The sequence below is a fragment of the Rhinichthys klamathensis genome, unplaced genomic scaffold, assembly GCF_029890125.1.
Source record: "Rhinichthys klamathensis goyatoka isolate OS25496 unplaced genomic scaffold, OSU_Roscu_1.1 h1tg000076l_1, whole genome shotgun sequence".
Taxonomy (NCBI): domain Eukaryota; kingdom Metazoa; phylum Chordata; class Actinopteri; order Cypriniformes; family Leuciscidae; genus Rhinichthys; species Rhinichthys klamathensis.
In genome coordinates this window covers 1,015,472-1,038,390 of record NW_026606618.1, presented here as the reverse complement: position 1 = coordinate 1,038,390, position 22,919 = coordinate 1,015,472, and the positions used below count along the sequence as shown (strand labels likewise).

The window sequence follows — 22,919 nt, the reverse complement described above, 5'->3', positions numbered from 1 at the left end:
TGTATACTGCACATTTGGCAAATGTAGTTGGTAATTGGAGTATTAAGTATATTGAAAACTAGCATGCAGTGAAAATGAAACATTTATTACAATTATTAAGAATTACAATTTTATAAATATTATTATTTATTAACGCATTTTGATTCAAATTAACACTTTAAATATTTTTAGTTGTATTATTATCATCGTCATGATATATATTTTTAAAAATACTTATAAATTGTTAATTAAATTATTGCATATTTCACTTTTGGTCTTTATCTTCTATCAGGTTTGGAGTCTGGTTTGGATCCTGGCGAGAAAGAACGGTCATGCTTTCTCCTCAATCATGCGGTATCCACCGGTCCTAGCCGTCCCACTGCCCAAGTCCTCCCAGTCCAGAATGATCCCTCCCAAATGAGTTTGCCCCCTCCCTCCCTACCCCTCCTCTCCCCAGGCCGGGTTCTCAACTCCCCCCGCAAACCTCGCCCACCCCCTCTCTGTTCAGAAGAACGTCCTAAACCAGTGGGGTCCGGGGTTGCTCTGGGTGTCCGACTTGAGAACATTTTCCCTGGGCTGAGTCTTGACGGTTCCCCAGGACACCAGGACATGTCGTCCCCCCGTGGGCCCCTCGCGGTGCTTCGTTCCCCTCCAGGTCTCATGGTGGAGACCAGCTCTGCTCTCACCGCCACATCTAACACCCTCCACCACGTCTCTCACCCACCCTTACACTTACAAGTGTCTTCTTCTGTTCCAAGTACAGGATCGTACCATTTCTCTACCCCGTCCTCCTGCCCGTCATCATGTTCCTCCACCAGACCCTCTTTCTCACCGGCCAGCAGCGTTCCCATGGCGGCAGTACCTGGCAATACCTACTGTGTAAACAGCACACCCGTGGTCACGCACAGTTCTAGCCCAGCATCCACAGAGAATAGCGGCTACGCCTCGGTGCAAGCAAACAGCATTAACTCCAGTTCCTCATTGTGCGTTTGTAGCTCTTGCGGGTGTAGCCGCAACTGTGGCTCCTACGGGGCACTTCCGGCTAGCTACGCCGGCTACTTTCCACATCCGTTCTCAGGAACGTCAGTGTTCACGTTAGGCCCTTTGCTTCATTTCAGCCCGCTCCTCACAGGAAATGGTACCGCATCCCCTTTTTCCTACCCCCTGGTGGCCCCGCCTATCTACAACAGCAGCCTATCACATGACTCTCAACAGAATCTTGTGCTTCCGCCAGTGCAGGGTTTTCTTGGAGGAGGGGGTGGTGTGTACCACCCCCATGGAATCATGGGAAACGGAAGCTCTGGGCATAAGAAAACAGGGACTGTATCCTGCTATAACTGTGGGCTGAGTGGGCATCGTGCACAAGACTGCAAGCAGCCAGCAATGGACTCTGCACAACAAGGTAACAGCATTGTTTATTATTAGTACTAGTTAATTTACTCCTAACACATTAGCAACCTAGACCATCCTAACATCAAATTAGCTATGCCCAAGCAACCACCCAAAACCACCCAGGAAATGCGGCCAAGAACATCCCAACAAATGTAGAGCAACTTGCTAAAAACCAGAACACCTATTGCACCAACCTACAAACGCACTAGCAAAAATAGAGGAATGTGCTGTAAAACCACTCCACAAACCTCAGGTTAACCCTAACAACCATATAAAACACCCTATCAACCATAGAGCAGTGTACCAAAAAACACTAAAAAAACCCAAGCAAGCACATAAGTAAGCCCTTGCAATGCTCCAGAACGCCCTAGCAGCCACCCTGAATACTCTTGCAACTGTCTAGAAGGCCGCGTTTCCACCAAAGTGTTTTTAGCCAGCTGAAAACGCCTAGCTGTGGGCGCTTGAGAGCGTTTTGGCAGCGAAGTGGTTTTTCAGTTGAGATGCTTTTCTTGCTATGATGCGTAATATACGCGGAAGTGTTACTAGTATCTCATTTCACAGATAGTTTGTTTCTGTGTTGTTTCTATATAAAATTTCGATAAAGTATTTGCTCTGGCTCTTGTTTTAAATTATTTTGTTCCATTATTATGCATGTTGTTGTCATCTGTTGACGTACAAGCAGGATGTGACGGTTGGTCGGTATGGTATTTGTCCCGCCCCTCCTCCACTGTGATTGGACAGCTAGGTAAAAAGTGACAGTGAAGAGCGCTGCGTTTTACAACTGTTAACGGCGACTGTTTAAAACGCAGTGCTTCAAGCGTGAAATAGACGCTCCTGGCGTATTAAAAACGTGGCGCTCCCATTGAAAACAATTGGAAAAATACGCCAGCCGCATGAAAAAAATGCTTTGGTGGACACAGGGCCTAACTGTAGCAACTCAGAACACTCTAACAATGACAAAACAAAACAACATTCATAAATCCTTAACAACCACAAAGAAACAACCTAGAAACCACTCACAACATTCTAACAAATGCAGAAAAACTTGCTAAAGACCATTCAGAACACCTTAGCAACCACATAGTAACAACCATCCAGAACACCTTTGCACCCTAATTACTAATTATGAATTAATTATATAAATTAATTAGCTTTTTTACAAAATATTTAAAAATAAAGCTGAAATAAAATATAAATATGCTTGCTTGCTATAAATATTGGGGGAAAATACTTCAACTTAGAAACCTAAAAACCTTTCTTATGTGTTATAGAAATAAATGTTGATTGGTGACTAACTTATATATATATATAACTTATATAATCATGATTAATCACTTCTAACATAGAAGTTTGTAAATGTATGTGCGTATATATATATATATACTGTATACACACACACACACACACACACACAGTAGATTTACTTTTATGTTACACAAATCGATTTGATAACAGTGTCAGTGTGTGTGTGTGTGTGTGTGCGTGCACAAGAATTACCCACATGTTCTTCAGAAATGGTAAAAATAGTTATTTTTTGAAGAAATAAACAACAACATGTTTTGTTTTTGCAGGGACATTTCGTCTGAAATATTCTCCGCAGTCAGACAGCCAGGACTCAGGGGACTAAACGATGAGTATGAACTGGTTTGGACCTGCACCTTCCTCAGTGTGTGTAAACATACTTAATGTGAGACCCCCGCTGAGCTAAGACAGTATCTCTTTACAGGAAGATCAAGTTTGATCACTTATGGCTTCGGATAAAAAAGCCTTGTGCCAAAGAATCACTTCACAGTGGATCTTTGTAAAGAGATGCTCAAAGAAGTGTGTTCTTCATACTCTTCACACTGTTTGTTTCACTTGAGACTCGCTTGAGCAAGTCACTGTGGAGCAGCCAACAGTGTAAGTCAACATTTATCGCACATGTCATTCTTGGAAGCAAAACAAAGAGGTAAATGACAGATTTTGCTTGCCAAATAACGTGCAATGATGGCCAAGTCTTTTTGCTCTTGGTGTGACAAGTCAACCTCTGGGAATAAAATACTGGCAGTTTTTGTTCTGTAAATTCATAAGGAAAGAACAAACTGACAATTAAAGAAGTGGAAATGTTGTTTTCCATCTTAAGAGGTAATTTTTTAGCCTTTTGACTTCCGAACATCTTCTTAAATCATCATGTGCTGTGTTCCTGTTTGTTGTAATCATGGTATATTTGTTAATGTCCCGGTTTTTGCTACTTTTGAATTATATTTTTATTACATGTTCCATGTTCTCTTCGCAATAAAGGTGCCATGTCAGCGTGACTCTAAAACAAAAGACGTTTATACAGTCAAAGCACTCGAGACCGTTGAAGTCGAACTTTTTAATTTACTGGCGTTATTAAAACTGTAATGAAAAAGAAGAAATTGCTTCCCAGATGTAGGAATTTCTAACCTGACTCCGCCAGATGGATTTGCTCCGCATATCCATCTGGAAACCTTCCGTTGAAGTAGTTTTGGTAAGGGGCGAAAATACTGGTTAGCTGATTGGCCTATGTTGGTGATAGACGGGCCAAATCAACCAATCAGATCAACGAAGCATATGACGTACTAACAGCGTATCTTTTCCTCTGAGAAAAGCCTCCAGAGCAGTGTTTTGCTCTTCTTTCAGTGAAGAAATACTCTGTAATTCCGATAAAACTTGCTCGATAGCCACGCTGATGCTAGTTTCATCCGCTGAAGCCGACATGTTCTTTAGACTGAACTGACGCGCTTCTCGTTGCGTCACACCTCAACCCGCCTCAAAGCCAACGCTGATTGGACGTTCGTTTGGTGAACTGCTCCCAAATTTTCTTTAACGGAAAGTATCCAGACTGATCTGCGAGTGAAACCTTGAAAGCTCGCGAGATCAGGATGGTCTCACGAGGCTAAGGAATTTCAGCTTCTGAACTGAGAACTGAACACTAGAGGAAACCATTTTTAGTATGTCACACTAAAAAGGTCAAAACAGTGGGTTTTTCCTCATTGTTTCTCAATTACATGGGCATATCATTTTTCCAAAGTGTTGAAAAGGGTCAGACTTACACAATAAGACCCATTTAGCCAATAGATGCCATTCCATTGTTGCTGTTTCAAAGCAAATGGTGATATTTATGATCAGTGTTTTTCAGTGTCTAGCTGCTTTTTACAGAACATTTCTGTTTTTAATTATAGATCTTGCAGTTGCTGGATATGCATGTTGCCCGATAATGAATTACTACGTGCTGTATATATTATATGTAGTATTATCGCAGGAAAGCTTTTGACCTAAAACGACAATGCTGACGCAGCCATTTTATATTCAGAGGTGAATGTTCATTGAAGATTGATTGTTGAATTTTTGTATCAATTTGTCACTTTTTTAAATGAATTAAAAATGTTTTTGAGAATTTCGTTTTTAGCAGATTGATTTAACCGGTAAAGGTTATGTAAAAAACATTGTTATGCAATAATATTATGAAATATTATTACAATTTAAAATAACTGTTTTCTACTTGAATATATTTAATAATGTAATTTATTCCTGTGATGATAAAGCTGAATTTTCAGCATCATTACTCCAGTCTTCTGTCATATGATCCTTTAGAAATCATTCTAATATGCTGATTTGCTGCTCAAGAAAATTTCTTATTATCATCATCAATGTTGCAAACAGTTTTCAACATTTTGTTTTTTTCAGGACTAATCCCCCCTCCCGCCCCCTTCACTTTTGATCAATTTAATGCATCCTTGTTGAATAAAAGTATTAATTTCTTTCAAAAGAGTATATAATAAAAAGAAAAAAGAAAAAATATTGGTTTAACGGTAATGTTTGTATGTTTTAATTAATATATTAGTCATAATTTTTCTATACCTAACCAATACAAAATAACCTTTAAATGCAGTGACGTTTCCCATATTAAATCATTTTGAGGAAAAACTTCAAAGAAAAGGCCAAACAGGATGCATATTCCTCTTTTATTTTTAAAATATCAACAGAAATAGAAGTGTAATATTGCTGTAAATCTGAGCAGGAGAAACACAGAAATGAGCTTAGTTCGATAATGAGTTAAACTCTTATTCAAACAGTCATTTTTGTAAATTGCACAATAGTATCACATATGAATGTTTTTTACATGAACAAAACGGGGGAAAAAAAACATTTTAAATAAGAGCAAATAAATGCTCAGGAGAAAAGGCATCTAAGCTTATCTGTAGATTACTGTAAGACATACAGATGGAAAGAGGTACGACAGCTCACAGTTATGTATTTATAAAGGCGTAAATAATCTTCTAATAAAATTGAAAGTCTAAAAAGCGTGCATCTACAAGAGCAAGGATGTTCGGGCAGCACCCGTGTCCATGGATTGAGGCCACAATCGCTAAAGCCACATTCATTCGCACAATGTACCATTGATTATAATTCTATTTTCCTTCCTAAGCTTGCACTTTCAAAGCTTCACACTACAATCAACGCAGAATTTCTTGTATTTTAAATTGCTTACTATTTATTTTCCTCGGGTACGTCCCACTGGAGCATACTTCAAATGTCGACGCAAGACGCCGTTTTGAACCTTGACTTACCCAAAGAGTTGTGAAATCCGAGAAGCTCCACGCTCATGACCCAATTAGCAAAAAGCTCGAGGGGGAGGTGAAAAGACCGAATTGCTTCTAACAGGAAAATGTAACGGCAGAAAACACACCTACAGGTACGGAAAGACTGCCGAACTCCACAAATAAAGAGATTTGACAGACAACAGGAGGGGTTAAAAGTCACCAGAGTGCGCTGGCAGCAACATGACCCCTCCAAGCTGAAACGGACCTAACGAATAACCTTCAAAACTATTTGTCCGCCTAACGTTACACTAGATGCCATTTCGAAAATGTAACCGCTAAGTTAAACAGATGATTCCATCATTACACACAGAAGTCTTTCGTTCAAGATTTGTGTTGAGTAAACCTGAAGCATTAGTCCATCTTACCATAACCTGTCCTACAACCTAAACACAATTACTCCTCATCCATTATGAAAACACAAATGCACAGAAGGGAGTTGAGGTTAAGGGGCTGAGACGTGGGAAGTTAGGATTGAGCTTCGGATAATGTCTGGGATTGGTGAGGGATTCGAGCCAAATGAATAAAAGTTCAGATGGTTCCTGTCTGGATGGCGGGCGGGAAAGTGGATATGGATATATGTAGAGGAAAGGTCTAGAGTTCAGGGTAGGTTGTATCATTGTCCAAAAGAGTGAAAGCCAATCGTTTTGCCCTTTTTTACAGAGGACGCGCAGATCCAAATGTCTCCTGGGATGCGTAGACCATGTACAGGAAGCCGTCCTCGTCCCGCTCGCGCTCGTAGACCTCAGAGATGGCAGTGGACACAGAGACCATGCTGTGACCGTTGACAAGCAGGAAGAAAGCCTGGTTGGAGTTGAGCTGGAGGCGTCTCCTATTAAAACCAGAAATGCGTTAGCAAAGTCGATTTTCCCCCCAAAAAATAATAATCAAAGAGATATAACGAATAGCGGAAGGCAAGAGGTAAAAGGCGTTACCTGATTATCTTAATAAGTTCGCTCATGTTTACGTGGTCAGGAACTAAAAACTTAGTTTTGTCAAGAATCGGCAGTTGCTTCTCTCCCTTGTATCTCTCAATGATGACCTGAAACATGCATAAATATCATTTATTTTATTTTTAAATAGTGAAGGAATACACACACATATATATTTACAAACTTTTAAGTTAGATGTGATTAATCGATTTGACAGTTCTAATAAAAAGTAATATATACTGTATATATCAGTAAGAAGTGTTTTTTTAAATTAGATTTAAATGTTTATAATATCTTTGTCCGCCACTTTCTGGTCCGTTTTCAAAAAAAACTTTGAATTTAAAGTTGAATATTTGTGTGTCCAGACTTTCCCATTGAAAAGAGCTGCTTTGGGTGGAGGTTTGTGTGTGTTCAGCAGATGGGAAGTTGACCACTCTATCCTGGTCAGCTTGAATAACAATTGGTTCTGGTAACCCTGAGGCGCTGTCAATAGAGGTGACACCTGGCTACAAAACCAATGACTGTTCTTTAAGAGGTTGATAAAGACCCTATACATACATGCAAACACAGCCATTCATATGCTAGTTGTTTAACTAGGTCTATTGACAACCTTCCTTTTAAGATTATCCATTAGATTAACCTATTCTGTCCAATTCACACAGCTGAGCATGTTTTAAACTTTTACATAATGGCCTTGATCCTGAGGCCATCTGCTTTTTGGGCCATTTACTTATTTTTTTTTAATTTTACATTTACTTTATATCTTTTTTTGTGTTACGCAGAAAAAGAACATAATGAGGATGAGTAAATGATGACAGATTTTCATTTTTGAGCGAGTGAAGTATCCCTTTAAATCCAGTGTTTTGTGATGGCAAAAAAATGTGATAGGATGCAAATGAGCTATTCTATTGTACTTCCTCAAAAAAGGCACACCTAGAACAAACAGGAAAATTGTGACCATATTCTAATATTAATAATTTACTTGTTTATCATTTCAAGGTCTATACTGGGAAAAATGTCTCCTTTGCTAAGCATGGAAGCCTTTTTAATTGGTTATCAAGTTTAATTTTCATCTCCAGCTCCACAGACACACACATCTGCTTACCGGGATCTTGTTTGGATGCTGTTCCCGGATCAGCCGAACATCCTCCACCCGCTGCTCTGTGGAGAGGAAGTAGGAGCGGATATTAGATACAGGCAGATCACAATACAGGACGCATTAAACCACAGACATTTTACTGGGCTGGATATGGGCCTCAAGTATCAATCCATTCTCTAATGGACCAAGCTGAATTGTGTTTTACAGGTCCATGTTGAACTTGTCAACTCTATTCTGTAGTTCAGTTTCAACCGAACAAGTAAGGTCATCGATGCAATGAAGGCTCTGTTCCAGATGAAACTGTTCTGTTGGCATACGAGAGTGTGTAAATATTAACAGAATATTCATTTTTGGTCAGCTATCCCTTTAAGGACACACTCAAAAACAAGACTCCTGTGTTTATGTCTGTTCTTCAGAGTTAAATTGCTTGGAATATTAGTTTATTTCTGTGTTGTATAAGCATTTGTTCCACATAATTGTCTCTTAATGAGTTGAACAGAAATGAAGAAGAAACAAGGAAGTCCTTTGTGTACCATGCTAACTAGACTTTGAACAAAAGACATGACTCAGCATGAGATCGCAAGTATCTACAGCAACCGTAAAATTATAAAACGTTGATTCTAGAAAACACTGCTTTGATATTTTAGGAAATGTGCATGTGAGTGATGTTCATGACAGCATGTGTTGCTGATGACACGTGCATATTGAGCAACTGTGGTAACTTTAGGAGGCTTGACAACTAACCACACTCATTTCCGTGAAACTCATCCTTTAGTTTCGTTTCAAAGACCTGGTTCATCCTTTTGATGACATTTTATTAACAAGAGTATTCACTGTAGCTTAATGTGGAGCAGTTCAGATGGTTGAAGTCATGATTCTTCAGTTCTTTTAAAAACAAAGCAATTTAGAACATTTATATACATTAATGAGGTAAAATGACATTCATTAAAATTATCTTTGGTATGCGTATGCATGTTCATAAAATGTAATAGAATTAAGTCATAAACATATTTCGAATCACTGCGAGTCAAAACATGTTCGACCGACTCGATTAAGTGTTACTGAGTTTGATTCATCAACATCCAGTTTGGTTCGATTCATTGAATTAATTCATTATTAAAAACCTTACACTCGTGAGTTACATCGCTGCTAACATGTTCTTGCTTGGGCTGGTTATCCCAATACTGATTGTAAGACGAATTGGGTCATTTATGGGCTGATAGGCTAAATGATTGGTTTTATAGCTATTTACAACAAGAAACAGAGGCCTTTGTAAAATCTCAAATATTCTCTTAAAAGTATCGATCAAAAAAAGTAGGCTACATATGAATGCAAGGCCCAATGTTGTCAGATTAAATGGATAGTTCACCCAAAAATGAAAATTGTCATCATTTACTCACGCTTATGTTGTTCTAAACCTGTATGGGTTTCTTTCTTCTGTTGAACTAAAAAGAAGATATTTTGAAGAATGTTTGATGGTAGCCATTGATTTCCATAGTAGAAAAAAACTATGGATGTCAATGGGTGCCATCAATTGTCTGGTTACAAACATTCTTCAAAATATCTTCTTTAGTGTTTAACAAACGAAAGAAACTCGTACAGGTTTGGAACAACATATGGACGAGTAAATGACGACAGAGTTGTAATTTTTTTGGGTGAACTAACCCTTTAGGCCTAATTCTCTGACTAGCCTATGTTATCCGCTATTTTCCACTTCAGTCCCAAAGCGGGATGGAAACATGACAAGAGTGGTAACGGTTATGAAAAAGGAAACAATTAAAAGTCGTTACTTCGCCTTCAAACAGGCCTGTAACAGCGCAACGATGACAATATCAGCAATAATATTATTATTATTAAACTGTCGAGGTTATTTGAACAGTCGCTAAATGAAATGTAATAATCGTTCGGCACAGATTGTTTACTCGAGTCCTTCCAAATAACCTTAAACGACGAATCCCATCCCCCAATCCTGCAGCGCGGAGTTTAGCTAACATCTGCCCACAAACAAAGACATTGCGACATATGTTTTGATTGTGGTACGTTGAAAATTAATTAAGATTAATTCTTCATGTTGTTTGTAATGTGTCTGCAGTCTCTATGATTGTAACAGTCTGAACATTAAGATAGCGACTATACCCGGCCGACACCCTTATAACCCAGTTTGATTACAGAGCAACAAGACCTATTTTTTTTTATAACGCAATTAATATACGATTATTATAGAAGATGCGTGTATCGCATTTATAAATACTTCAATATATTAATACTGGACTGGGTACTACTGTAGCTATAAGTTATACACGATCAAAAATAAAGGACAACCATGAACTTTCCCTAAATATAGTCTAATGTAAAGTTTCATGCTGTAAAGTCAATACTGAGGGTTTTATATAGGAAATACAGTACAAAAGCGAATCTCTGATGATATTAACTCGATGCACTTACCAAATGTCCTCCTTTGTTTAAATGTCTTCTCCGAAGGCATGTTTAAAATTAGATTAGACACCGTTCTTTTAGGCAAGCCTGCCTACTTTGGTTTCTTTTCTTTCCCTGAACAGATCTTAATAGGTAATGTGTTTTATAATGCGAAATCGTATAATTCAGTTGTGTCGTCGCTTCGTACTGTGAGTCTGTCTTACCCAGCAAAACAAACCAGTCAGCTGATCTATGACGTCACGGCGCATTTGCCGTGTACATGCATGGAGGAAAGGGGAAGAGCTTGAGGACGGTTAGTCACTCTCTGATCCCTCACTGCTTGTTTTATACAGTCTATGCCTCACTGAGGCATATTTTTTTAGGACAGTTTTAGAACTGCCAACTTTGGCAGTTCCTTGTTTATTTTATAGGCTTACTGAATTCATAATCTGAATTATCGAGATTTGTACGAAAGCTGTTTTCAAGTCGTTCTAGAATCATTTAGCCTGTCAACTGATTATTTCTCAGGACAGCTTAACATTCCCTTAAGGGGATAGTTCACCCAAAAATGAAAATTAGGCCATGATTTACTCACCCCGAAGCCATCCTGGGTGTTCTTTCAGAAGAATATAATCAGAGTTATATTAAAAAATGTCCTGGCTCTTCCAAGCTTTATAATGGCAGTGAATGGCTGTATTTTTTAAGTCCATCAAAGCGCATCCATTTGTATAAGAAAAAATATCCATATTTAAAACTTTATCGACTAAAATAACTAGCTTCCGGCAGGCTGCCTACGCAAAAGAGTAACACTGACGATGTATGACGTAGATATAGGAGTAGCATAAGCTTTGACGCCTCTCGCGGTTCAAACAAACAGGGCTGGGCAACTGCTTTCGCCATAAATGATGTGTACGCCCGTCTGCCGGAACCCGAAAGCTAGTTATTTTAGTCAATTACATTTTTAAATATGGATATTTTTCTTACACAAACGCATCTCTTCACTTCAAAGGAACTTTATTAACCCGCCAGAGCCATGTGGAGCACTTTACTCATGGATGGTTGCGCTTTGATGGACTTCCAAAAAATATACCCATTCACTCCCATTATTAAGCTTGGAAGAGCCAGGACATTTTTAAATATAACTCCGATTCTATTTGTCTGAAAGAAGAATGTCATATACACCTAGGATTGCTTCAGGGTGAGTAAATCATGGGCTTATTTTCATTTTTGAGTTCTCTACTTTAACACGTTAGGGCATGTTGTTGATATGGGTTCAGTTTGTTGCAATGGCCTTTCCATTAAACATGCTTTTCAAACAGTATTTAAACAGCAAAACAATTGTGATTTTGCATAGACAGTTTACACAAGCTATAGTGTGCATTAGCCTATGCTTTTCCAGATTACGCAATAATCCTGTTGTTTAGTGCAGAGATGATTCAGACAGGGGTTGAGACTGAGTGATAGATAATTTCAAGAAAATAGATTTTAAATCGTTTTTTTTTCTTGTATGTAAGCAACCACTTTATTAGATTGTCTTTCATAAATGTTTCAGAATAGATAGGCTAAGCTTATAATGCCAGCGATAAATGTCATGTTTTGTTAAACATGTGTATAGCAACAATACTGTAGCAATATCAAATAATACAGAATTAGTTAAACCAAAGCCATGAAGCCCTTATGTTAACTTATGACAGAACATTTTAAAAGCAGCGATCTGATGCCTAAAAAAACACATGGAGCCAAATTGTTGTATACAGTAATTTTTACTTTTGTTTTATTGGTGTAATATTTTTTTAGAGATGTTGTTGTACAGACGTAAATAACTATGTGATAAAGTTACTGAGTTACTGGGCTTGACAAGGCCTGTTTTGCCAAGCCCTGGAGCCTATACCATGAAGCCGGTTTAGGTGCCTAGCCAGGTATGTTTCAGTTTAGTTTGCGCCAACCCTGGGTTTTAGGCACCATGAAAGTGGTTTGGCTTTTAGCAGTGTTCATCGCCATAGTAACTTACCATCCACAGCTAACCTGCTCCGGGGCAGGTTATGTTTAGGTAAGAGATCTCAAACCGAAATTGGACCAATCAGCTGTGAGCTGAAGGATAAAGTCAGTCCACCGGTTTCTACTCCAAATTAAAGGTCACTACATAGCAAATTATTTTTAAAAACAAAATCATCTGGGTTTTAGTAACGCTTATTTAGAATAATAATTTTGTATGATTTAGATATTATTTATGTAATTATTAATCCGTCACACATGTACAATTTTAGTTTATCAATTATTATTACGCACAGTTTAAAGGAATAAATATATAAAAGGTAAATACACGCTTTAGAATCAATAGATAAACCTATAAAAATGACTACATGTGAGCTTAAATGTTCAATTCTCTCTATACCTTTATCAACTGTATAAACTAACTCCACAACTTTTACTTGCACTGATATAGCAAGACCTTTTCTTTTAGTTGTTGTGTTTCATAGACAGCTATTTTCTTCTTGCTGTGTAAATTTGTTTAAATACTTAATATTTTTCAATCTCGTAATATTCTGCAGAAGAGAGAAGTGAATTGCGCTGCTTCTCTCGCGAGAAATGAATCGCAGTTTCACTCTTTCTCAGCATGTGATTGGCTGTTCGCTACTGATGTCACACCTAAACTCCTAAACTCAGAGTCAGGATCAAAGCCTGAGTTGACGGGAGAAAGTTGATGATCAGCAGCATCATGGTACTAACAAAGCCTAGTTGGATTGGTTTGGTTTTGTCAACTCTAAACTAATCCTGTAACCCTGTGTTTGTTCAACTACCATCATGGTATAGGCCCCAGGTATGTTCATCTGTGTTGTTAGAGGGACCGTGAAAATGAAAGTGAAACAAAATTGACATTTCAGCATTGTTAGCTTGGCTTCCATGAGCTATGCTGTAAAATGATTAATTTAATCAAATTGAACCTCTTGAATACTGAGTGGATTGTATGAATTGCAGCAGAATATTAATAACAGGAGAGCATTATTATGTGAAAAATACAAAATACAGTTAGAGGGGAATTTGGCCAACTCAACATACGTTTATTTTGTTGTTGTTGTTTTGAACTTGCCATATGAGTCACATATAGACTACTTTTTTTTCTTTTCTTTTTTTACATTTTATGATTCAAATGACATCAGTACTCAAACATTTTGCACAGTGGACAAAATAATTAACCAACAGGCTATTAATAGGTAAACATATGAATGCTTTTTTTCCCCCTCTCACACAGATTTTCCCATTAACCTTCTGTTTTGTTGGATGTGGTTCACTTGCAACTGGAACATCTGTGCTATAATTACACATTAGCATATATATATTTTTGCAGGCTCATGACAAAGGAAAATCTTAAATATGTGTTTCTAAAATTCATACCCCAGTTCAAACTACTGGCTATTTGGAAACTTTAAGATGCATAAATAAGACAATACATAAAAAGTATTATTATAACTATTATATAATTATTTGAACAGCAGATGCATCGGTGAGATGACTGGGAAAAAATCCCATCCAACATATTGTCATCCATATTCTATGAGTATTTCCGCAGTAAAAACCTGTTTTCTTGGAGGTTAGAACTCAAATTAAAACCACAGATGTTCAGTAGCTATACATTCCTCTGGAAAATAATATCTTGCAACGTCTGTGTAAAAATACCCCCATACTTATTCAGATTCAGCACTTTAGACTTTTCATTTCTTACACTGTATCAAGTTAAATTTTTCAATATTATGTTTTTTAATCTCAGGTTTTCTATTAGGGGCTTATGAGACAAAACATGGTTGGAATACTTTAAAATGGCACACAAAAACCTCAGGAATTGGTAGGTTAATCTTTAAATGTAAATGAATGTAAAAGTCATTTTCAGGGCACAATCTTTACTGAAATGTTTGAAACCCACTCAAAACCTATACTGTATGGTTGAATTATAAGAAAACCCCAATTCTGATATCACACACGATAGTAAACGTGATGACAAAATTAAAAAGTGTAAATTAAATTGGCAAACAGTCAAACAATGCCCTAATTATTCAAGAGGGGGAATGGGGCTCCACAAATGTTTCCAGTTTATCCCTAAAAAAAAAAAAAAAACTGTTTCTAATTCACACGTTTTGCTTGCTGGTTCGACTTAAAAATCAGAGTATATCGTAACAGAAACGTTGCATTAGAACTTAAGAATATTAAGTTGGCTAAACCAAAATCTAATCCATAACCTACAGCCTATGAGTCTGCATATTAAACTGTAGAAAGACAGAGACTAGCAACATGACAGTAAAGCAAATTGCAAGTAAATCCAAGAAGGACAGTTCATTTACTCACATCTCAATTTTCTTACCAACCACATGACATTGATGTAAAGAGATGTGCATTGATCTGTGATTGAGTGTGTGGCCTGGTAAACCCTACATTACGGGGACAAAAAGTCCCTACAGAGAACAGTTGGCAATATCCGAAATCCTTGTCCTTGTGTGGACATTTTTTGGTCCCCATAAGGATAACGCATATAAATCATACTAAGTGATGTTTTTTGAAAATGTAAAAATGCAGAAAGTTTTATGTGATGCTAGGGTTAGTGTAAGAGGATAGAGTATACAGTTAGTACAGTATTTAAATCATTATGTCTATGGAAAGTCCCCATAAAACATGAAAACACAACGTGTGTGCGCGTGTGTGTTATTATGGATCACTCCCAGTCACACTCCGTGTTCCTGTCATCCTCCCAGTCATCAGATGGTGGGCAGGCTCACTCACGGCTGGGCACTCAACTGATGGCAGCTGTCATGTAGGAAGTGCAGTTGGCACGGGTTTATCTGCGATGTCTCTCCGTTATCTCGCCTTGGCATCGTGTCATGTCATGGTATAAATATTCAATATTTCGAAACTCAGTTTTTAGTCTCAACTTCGGGTTGATCCAAAAATGCGTAGAATCTTGTTAAATCGCAGCATAATAAGGTGTTTCGTAATTGTATTAATTATAAAACCGCAATTAGCCTCATATTGTCCATACTCGGCTTGGGCGTCTGCATGGCATGACGTCATAAGTGAGCTGTAGGGTTATTCAGCGTACAGCAGGTGGCGCTCTTACACAATCACTGCCCGTCAGGATTACAGTCGGGCTTCTCAAGGGACTGTGTGTGTGAGAGGCAGTCTGCTATTTCTGACACGTCCTCTCAAACAACAGCCTGCTTTCGGCTTTCAGAAACATAAAAGCTCCCACGAAACACAAAAGATTTAATCCTGTAATTCCAACATTTATGATCCGGAACGCATAACGTAGAATCGTTCTTGCATAATACAGTGTATAATTTATTGGCATTGTGCACCCTGTTCTTAACTGAACAATCTGATTTCATTAGCATTTTGATATTTTAAGGGAGAAAAAACTCTTGATGCATTATATATCTTAATGCACAGTGTTACAGATTTATGCACTATAAAACAAAATGTAACCCACATGATGCTTAGTAGGCTACGGTGTGATTTACTTACAAACCTTTACCTCTGACCCTTATATCCTCTTTATATGTCATTGGGGGTTTTATGCCGATGATTTAATCATTTTAATTAATTAATTTTTTTGCATTCAAAGTTTCTGATGAAAGTGGTGATGCTACCATTTTGTATTGCAGTGGACAGCAACTCTCTAACAAGAAATATATATATACACATACATACAAACTTTTATGTTTATGTGATTAATTGAGATTATATATATATATATATGTGTGTGCATGTGTGTGTATATATATATAATGTATATGTATGCATGTGTGTGTATATTGTTTTGAAGTAAAAAGGATGATTAATTTCTGTTTTCCCTTTGTGATCTAATCATTTCTAATAAACCTTTAGGGTCATCTTATGTCCAGTGCAGTACTTTCAGAATGAAAATGCTGTTTACTTCCTAAAATATTTAAGCAAGGTCTTATTGGAGCAATCGGAAATGATAAGCTGATGAACCTGTTGAACCCTGCTCTGTAGACCAGGATGTTGAGAGCTTGTGTGGCAGTAATTGAAATCCTTTGACCCATCACCAGGGCCGGGGGACAGAGGGAAAGATTTGATCATAATGTAAAGCATCATTGCAAATGAAAATGGTGCGCTCTCTCAATCTCCAACCCATTTTTCCCCCTTGAATAACACTGAACGAGTTCATTCGGATCAATCCGTGGACGACCCTGAATGGGCTTTTTTGGGAGGAGCAATATCTTATTAAATGAATTACTCTTAAAGTAATGGAGTCGTAATAACCTAGTGCACTCTATAGTTTTAGCATGATAAAAGCAGGCGGCGAGTATTGTCGACAACAGCCCCTCTCAAGGCCGAGGCTAGTAATTCAGCACAGCGTTGCCATGGTGGTCGCCATGGAAACATCCTACACCGTTCGCTGAGAGTTGAAGGTAACACCCACTCTCATTGTTCATCGTTCGCTGGGCTAATGCATATTCATAGACACAGTGAAGCCATTACCGAAGGCTTTTATTGGTCTGTGTATCCATCAGCTGCACAATACCATTACAAATGCTGCAATTCACCTATCTATGGCCTCTTAATTAAGAGGGACTAGATTAATAACCTCAGCTGATTTGATTAATAAAGCAACAGGAGTACATCTGATTTGTGTGGAAGCACAATTACATTTTCTCCGTGGTTTGTTTCAGTCAAACTTGGGTAGAGAAGAAAAAAAGGAGGCGACTCAGGCAGGTATCAGGATGACGTTTTTAATCAGTTTGAAAGAAAATATTGATGCAATTGCATATCGTTTAACAGACGGAACAAAAGCGATTTGCTTCGGAGATAATTGCTTCATCAGAAGTGTACAAGGTTTGCATGAATAAAAGATCAACTCGGAGCTCGAGGCCTTGAAACACACCACCCTCCTACACAAAAACATTCACCTTAAGTTGGTCCGCGCAATCGCGTCCTACAGGGCTACGTTTGCAACACCAGGAATAAAATCCAACTCTCAGATGAATATTTTCGCATTTACACATACAAAACAAAAGACATGGCTAACAGCGCTGTTTGAATATTCAAAAGTATGTGTGTAAAAAAACAAAACCAAAGCCAGTTAATAGGCTGCATTGTTAGCAGCATGTTCATGGGTCCAAAACATGGTTAATTATGAGCATTAGCTACAAGCAACAATCAGACAAGACTTACCTGTCTAATGAAGGAGAAAACGAACGCATCTGGTCATAGATGAGCCTCTCATTTGGCAGAGGGCATGGTCAGAAGGCTTCTGCGTTTTCACACTATTAGACAATGGACCTGGTCGCTGAGGTAGACTGTGACTTGTTGTCAGAAAGCAGAAGGAACAACAACAAAATCACTAGTCTTCCACAGCGGCCCAGGCCAACATCTGCTGAAACGGAAGTCTGTATTTGTAGAAATACTTCAGTGGAAGGCGTTGAGTCACTTCAATATCTTTGCGGACAGGGCTTTCTGTAATCTTTTTCAATATACTGGATGGATGTTCTGCAATATCAGCACTGGGATAAAACCAGCAGTATGCCCAACACATTTTATAGGATATGGAATTGACTTCCCGTCTATGAAGATGAATATTTATTAAGAGCTCTTCTGTGTGTGTGCTTTCAGCTTCAGAAGCAACACGAGCTAAAGCTCTCCAGAGAGCCAGTGGGAATCCGGAGAACTCCGAGACTGACGGGAGCTCATAATGTGGTATTACTTGAAGCATACCTGCCCTTTCCATTGAGAAGACTTCACACACCCTGCAAAATGTCGCCCGTATCTGAAGGCTACTGTGGCAACCTTGTGTCCTCGTGTTCGGTCCGATGAGGATCAAAACGAAGGATGATTCAGCCAACAATCCCCTATTTCGAGTAACAGGTCTGCTCGAAAAGTCCCAGAAAAAGCTTTAGGTGTGAATCACACATCGAATGGTTAACGAGTGGAAACCTTTAAAACAAAAAGAGAAGAAATGTAAGTATTACAAATGCAATACCAAGAATTTAAGTACAGTGTTGACTATATTTGCCACACCTGCCCATGTTAAATGAATTGAGAAAAAAAATGAACAAAAAAAAGTATTTTGCATTGTATTATATTTTCTAAATATATGATATAATATATTTTTAAATTATTATATTTTTGTCTTTATGATATTGCAACTATTCATTTGATTTTCTCTTGCATTTGTTTGTTAATGCTTGGCTTCATACAAGAAATTTTCCACAAATCAAAGCTGTTCGAAGACACAAGAGTCACTTATATTTTAGTCTTATATTAGATAAACAAAAAGAATCGCTAAAGCCAATTTATTTGCATTTGCCGTTTGTTGAACGTTAATTGGCTGCGTATAACAATTTTATTTTATTTAGAGCAGCCATTTAAATCTGACCACCAGCATTGCACAGCCCCGCCCACCAAATCTCATTGGTCAAAATCCTGTTATACTGTAAAAACAACAACATTTTGCTCGAAACTTGGCTACATAGTTAAGACACTTAGGATTGATGGGACCATAGTTTGATGCTTAGAAATACTATGTTCCCTGAATTACCATTAGCCACCGAAGCAGTATAAAAAGCTGGCCATAAACCAGAAAGCACTCAGTTAAGCATGCTCACGACTCCCACATAACGCCCGCCGTCCAGGAGATAATGAAGTGATCAGTTTTAAATGACAGATCAATGCACGGAAGAGAGAGCGACAGCAAAGGCGAGGCAGGAAAGGTGCAGCGATCTGGCCTTTTCTTATAGCTTGCACATCATTTCGCTAAAACCTCTCCACACACACACATCCTAGACCTTTGATAGTGACATTTGAAGAAGGACAGCTGAGTGCATTTAGTTCTACCTTCCTCAGAAGACAGTAGCGACGGGACTGTGCCCTCTTCCCTCTGAAGGAAACACTCTATTTGCTTTCAGTCCAAAGAGGGCGGAGGGCTCTACAACAAAAACAACAACAAAATCCCCCCCCCCCCCCCCCCCAAAAAAAAACGCCTTGGTCATGGAGCGGCCCGCCGCGACGTAACCCGAGCCGCAAGATTCAGTCTTAGCTCAGAAGTGTGTACAGCGTGCTCCATCAAACTCACCTGTGCGAACAACAAAAGCATGACTGACAGGTGTTTTGGGATGGCAGGGGACCGTCAAAGCTAGGGTTACATCGGCCCATTCATTTTGTATAAGGCCCTGGTTGAGTTAGCACATACAAAGAGAAAGCAACAATCGGGAGGCCATTGTGTCGGAGACGCCATTGAGCGGAGACTGACAGCGCGATTCTTTAGCCCTCTGAAGGAGAGCTTCATTAGAGACGTGGCTACTTGCCGCCACCGCCTCATACTGAGGTGATGGATTACTTTCAGAGCCCAAGCCGCACAAGGGAAATTAGCTCGGATCAACTATGGTTTTTCCCATTAAAAAAACATATTAGCCATAATAGGCTCCTCACTTTGTATGAATAAAGTCAGGGCCGTCCTTTTTTCTTTCGGTCCCCTCTCATTTTCTTTAAGTAGCCGAACCCGTTTCCGCACGCACTTATACATTTACTTAAGATTCCAGAGAAGTGGGAGCAAGTGAGAGAAAGAAAAAAAAAAGAAAAAGGGTGAGAGTACCGTTCCTATTGATCTGCTGTCGGGAGTCTGGCTGGAAAATAATGGGCTCTACGTTGAATAGTAATCCTTTATTAAGGCCAGTTAAATTATGCTCTTCAGTTTAGGATGGCCGCCTTTCACTGGGCACAATTAGAAAAAGCAAACGCGCCGCGTGGAGAGAAAGAGCTCGGTGTCCAGCCAAGAGGAGCGAGCATTCAACTCAGCTCCTGTAACATGCGAATTAAGACTAATGTCCAATTATACTGTCGCCACCATTTGTCTAAAGATGATTCGATGGAGAGAGAGAAATCTTTTTCCTTTGAGAATGTTCATAGATCATAACCTCGGGGATTCGTCATGCTTGTAAAACTTTATTACGATCATTCTTGGCAGGCGGAAATCAATTGTCTCCATTTTTTGGATTGTTGAGCATGTTATAGGGATCTTTATAGGCTCGGGGATGTGACAGTTCGGACGTCAGACGGATTCATCGCGTCTCGCTAATGGAGAGACCTGAAATAGCTGGTCAGGCAGATGACGAGATGTTCATTTAATAGGTAGTAAATTTTTTCCTTCTCAACTCATGTGTGGAACATGTATTGGGGAAAGAAAACAATTAAAAAATGCATTAGGGCAGCCGATTACGGAGCTTAGACGGCAGATGATGATGTCAGTTAGCTTAGAAATCTTGTCAGAGATGTGTTCAACTCACATTCAGATGTTTAAATGAAAATGTTCCACAGCAGATGTGGAGCGTGATAATTGACTAATTGCAAAAAAAGAAAAGAAAAAGCAATTATTAAACCAGTAACTACGAAAGCACCTTTTTCCATCTGAAGCGATAAATAACTTCTCAGAGAGTTCAGGTGTGAATTGGTTTTCGATTTTAAGAAAACAAAAACAATTTTTTTAAACCAAATACTAAAGGTTTTAGATAGATAGATAGATAGATAGATAGATAGATAGATTTAATTATAGAGTTAATGCAATAACACCACAGTAACACGGTCATGTCGGCCCCCAACCCGGATGGCCACCTCTCCTAATTTGATTCCCTTCACATCTAGTGAACCCGTCCTTTGAGGGAACATAGCAGGAACACCTTACATGGCTGTTCAGTCACCCCTTAAAATTGTTATCTCTCTCTCTCTCTCTCTCTCTCTCTCTCTCTCTCTCTCTCTCTCTCTCTCTCTCTCTCTCATCTCTCTCTCTCTCTCTCTCTCTCTCTCTCTCTTCTCTCTCTCTCTCTCTCTCTCTCTCTCTCTCTCTCTCTCTCTCTCTCTCTCTCTCTCTCTCTCTCTCTCTCTCTCTCTCCCCAGGCACTGAGCTGAGCTGATTAGGTGGGTGACTTACAGTGACGGAGGTGACTTCCCACTTCCTACTCGCTCTCTCTCCGTCTCGCTCTATCTTTGAGGAAGAAGCACTGCAGAGATGCTTGAATCCATCTCTTACTGCGAGTGCTGTGTGCGGTTGAGAGAGAGAGAGAGAGAGAGAGATGAGAGAGAGAGAGAGAGAGAGAGAAGCTGAGCGGAGAGGCAAACTGTGCTTGTGGTTCCTCAGCACCATTCCTGTAGATACAAATCTACAATTGAAACGCTGAGGAGAAATATACAGTCTGGAATAGAAGTCGCCGCTAAATAAAATTTCTTACGTTAATGTTAAAGATTTGTGGAGCAAAGAAGTGGTTTATTTACAGTGGAGTCCAGTAGTTGAATTTTTCAAATGTAATAATTTTTGTTCATTAAAACATATATTATCCACATAAATCTCTGACCCCCGGTATCACAGACAACGCTTAAGATATTCCTAGACTAGAATGCATGTTTGAGCTGTTCTAACTGAAAGCAACTTGCACTGACATATCTTAAAATATATCAGTGCCATTGTTTTGTCTCAAGATGCTATCCATCTATCTATCTAATAATTTTTTTTTGTTTGAACTTTTTCGGAATAATTACACTATTTTCACTGAGGACTTTTTGTACTCCAGTGTTTATAATATTTATATAAATCAAAGGTTTCCATGCCCTTTCAATTCATTTGCCCCCATTTTGCCTGTAATATAGCTTAATATATCATAATAAATGCAATATACTATATGATATAATATATATTTACCATTTCAGTTTTGACACAAATCTCAGTAAAATAAGTTGTTTTTAAGTTGTTATTTTTTTTATCTGAATTTGAAACTATCATAAATGATTAATTGGTTAAATTAATACGCAGAACTTTCCCCAATTTAAATAGCTTTGGTTACATTTTACAAGCAATATCTGTTTTGACCACAGTTGTTACAGATGTAACGGTACATCGGATAATTGTTATTGTTGTAATATGTGCAGGCCAGACTGTGGTTGTCAGTCAGTGGTGTACAGACCGATTTCTCGGTAATTAACGCGGGTAAGAGCATATGATTTACGGTAATTGCCTTGACAAGGGGGCTGAGTGAAACTACACTTAATTACCTGAACATGCTCTCTCCCAGGAGCCCAGTCAAAACGACCTTTTACCGTTTTTTTTTTTTTTTTTTACAGTGCTGAAATTGGAGAGATGTGGAGGTGGTGAATGTGCTCCACACCCCCCAATCTGCCTGTCAGAGGGATGTTGAAAAATATTCGGTGGAGGTATGAGAGTGCATATATCTGCTGTTTTATGTTTGTCTGTGATAATTCTCCCTTTTTAGATGGGAATATCATCCAAGGCGAATTTCACCAAAAACTTCCTGTGTGGAAACGGCCCGGTCTTTTTAAAGAAACACCTGCATACAGAATGTAACCTCTGATTCACTTAAGATTTCCCAGGCTGCAATCAGATTACCTCGATTGTGCATCCATGGCAAACCATCCAAGCCTGTTTTTATAGCATCAAAAATCAATTCTGCCATTTTCTAAACTGCAGAACGTCGCAATGAAGTC

General features: G+C 38.6%; 2 protein-coding genes and 1 long non-coding RNA gene across 3 annotated transcripts in view; 1 reads left to right on the top strand and 2 right to left on the bottom strand.

Annotated features, from left to right (window-relative positions):
* zcchc14 (zinc finger, CCHC domain containing 14) overlaps positions 1 to 3,788 on the top strand; it is a 32,617-nt gene extending 28,829 nt beyond the window's left edge. The window contains exons 12-13 of the mRNA XM_056250805.1: positions 272 to 1,381; positions 2,943 to 3,788. Coding sequence (XP_056106780.1) covers positions 272 to 1,381; positions 2,943 to 2,998 — 1,166 coding nt within the window. The 3' untranslated portion in view covers positions 2,999 to 3,788. The remainder of the gene's footprint in view (positions 1 to 271; positions 1,382 to 2,942) is intronic.
* Positions 1 to 22,919, bottom strand: part of LOC130085194 (uncharacterized) — a 239,956-nt gene that overhangs the window by 70,478 nt on the left and 146,559 nt on the right. The gene's annotated exons all lie outside the window — the stretch shown is intronic.
* On the bottom strand, positions 5,323 to 10,670 carry map1lc3b (microtubule-associated protein 1 light chain 3 beta). Its single transcript, XM_056250812.1, has 4 exons — positions 10,452 to 10,670; positions 8,013 to 8,068; positions 6,911 to 7,017; positions 5,323 to 6,807 (listed from the first exon to the last, which is right to left on the bottom strand). The coding sequence occupies exons 1-4, from the start codon at positions 10,489 to 10,491 to the stop codon at positions 6,633 to 6,635; spliced, it is 378 nt and encodes a 125-aa protein (XP_056106787.1). The 5' UTR covers positions 10,492 to 10,670; the 3' UTR covers positions 5,323 to 6,632.

Bases quoted from the DNA above. Each gene is read 5' to 3' on its own strand.
- map1lc3b (XM_056250812.1), bottom strand. From the start codon at position 10,491: ATGCCTTCGGAGAAGACATTTAAACAAAGGAGGACATTTG. The intron at 7,018-8,012 runs GTAAGCAGATGT...TGCATGTTTCAG, and splicing joins AGCATCCAAACAAGATCCCG to GTCATCATTGAGAGATACAA. The intron at 6,808-6,910 runs GTAACGCCTTTT...TGGTTTTAATAG, and splicing joins GAACTTATTAAGATAATCAG to GAGACGCCTCCAGCTCAACT.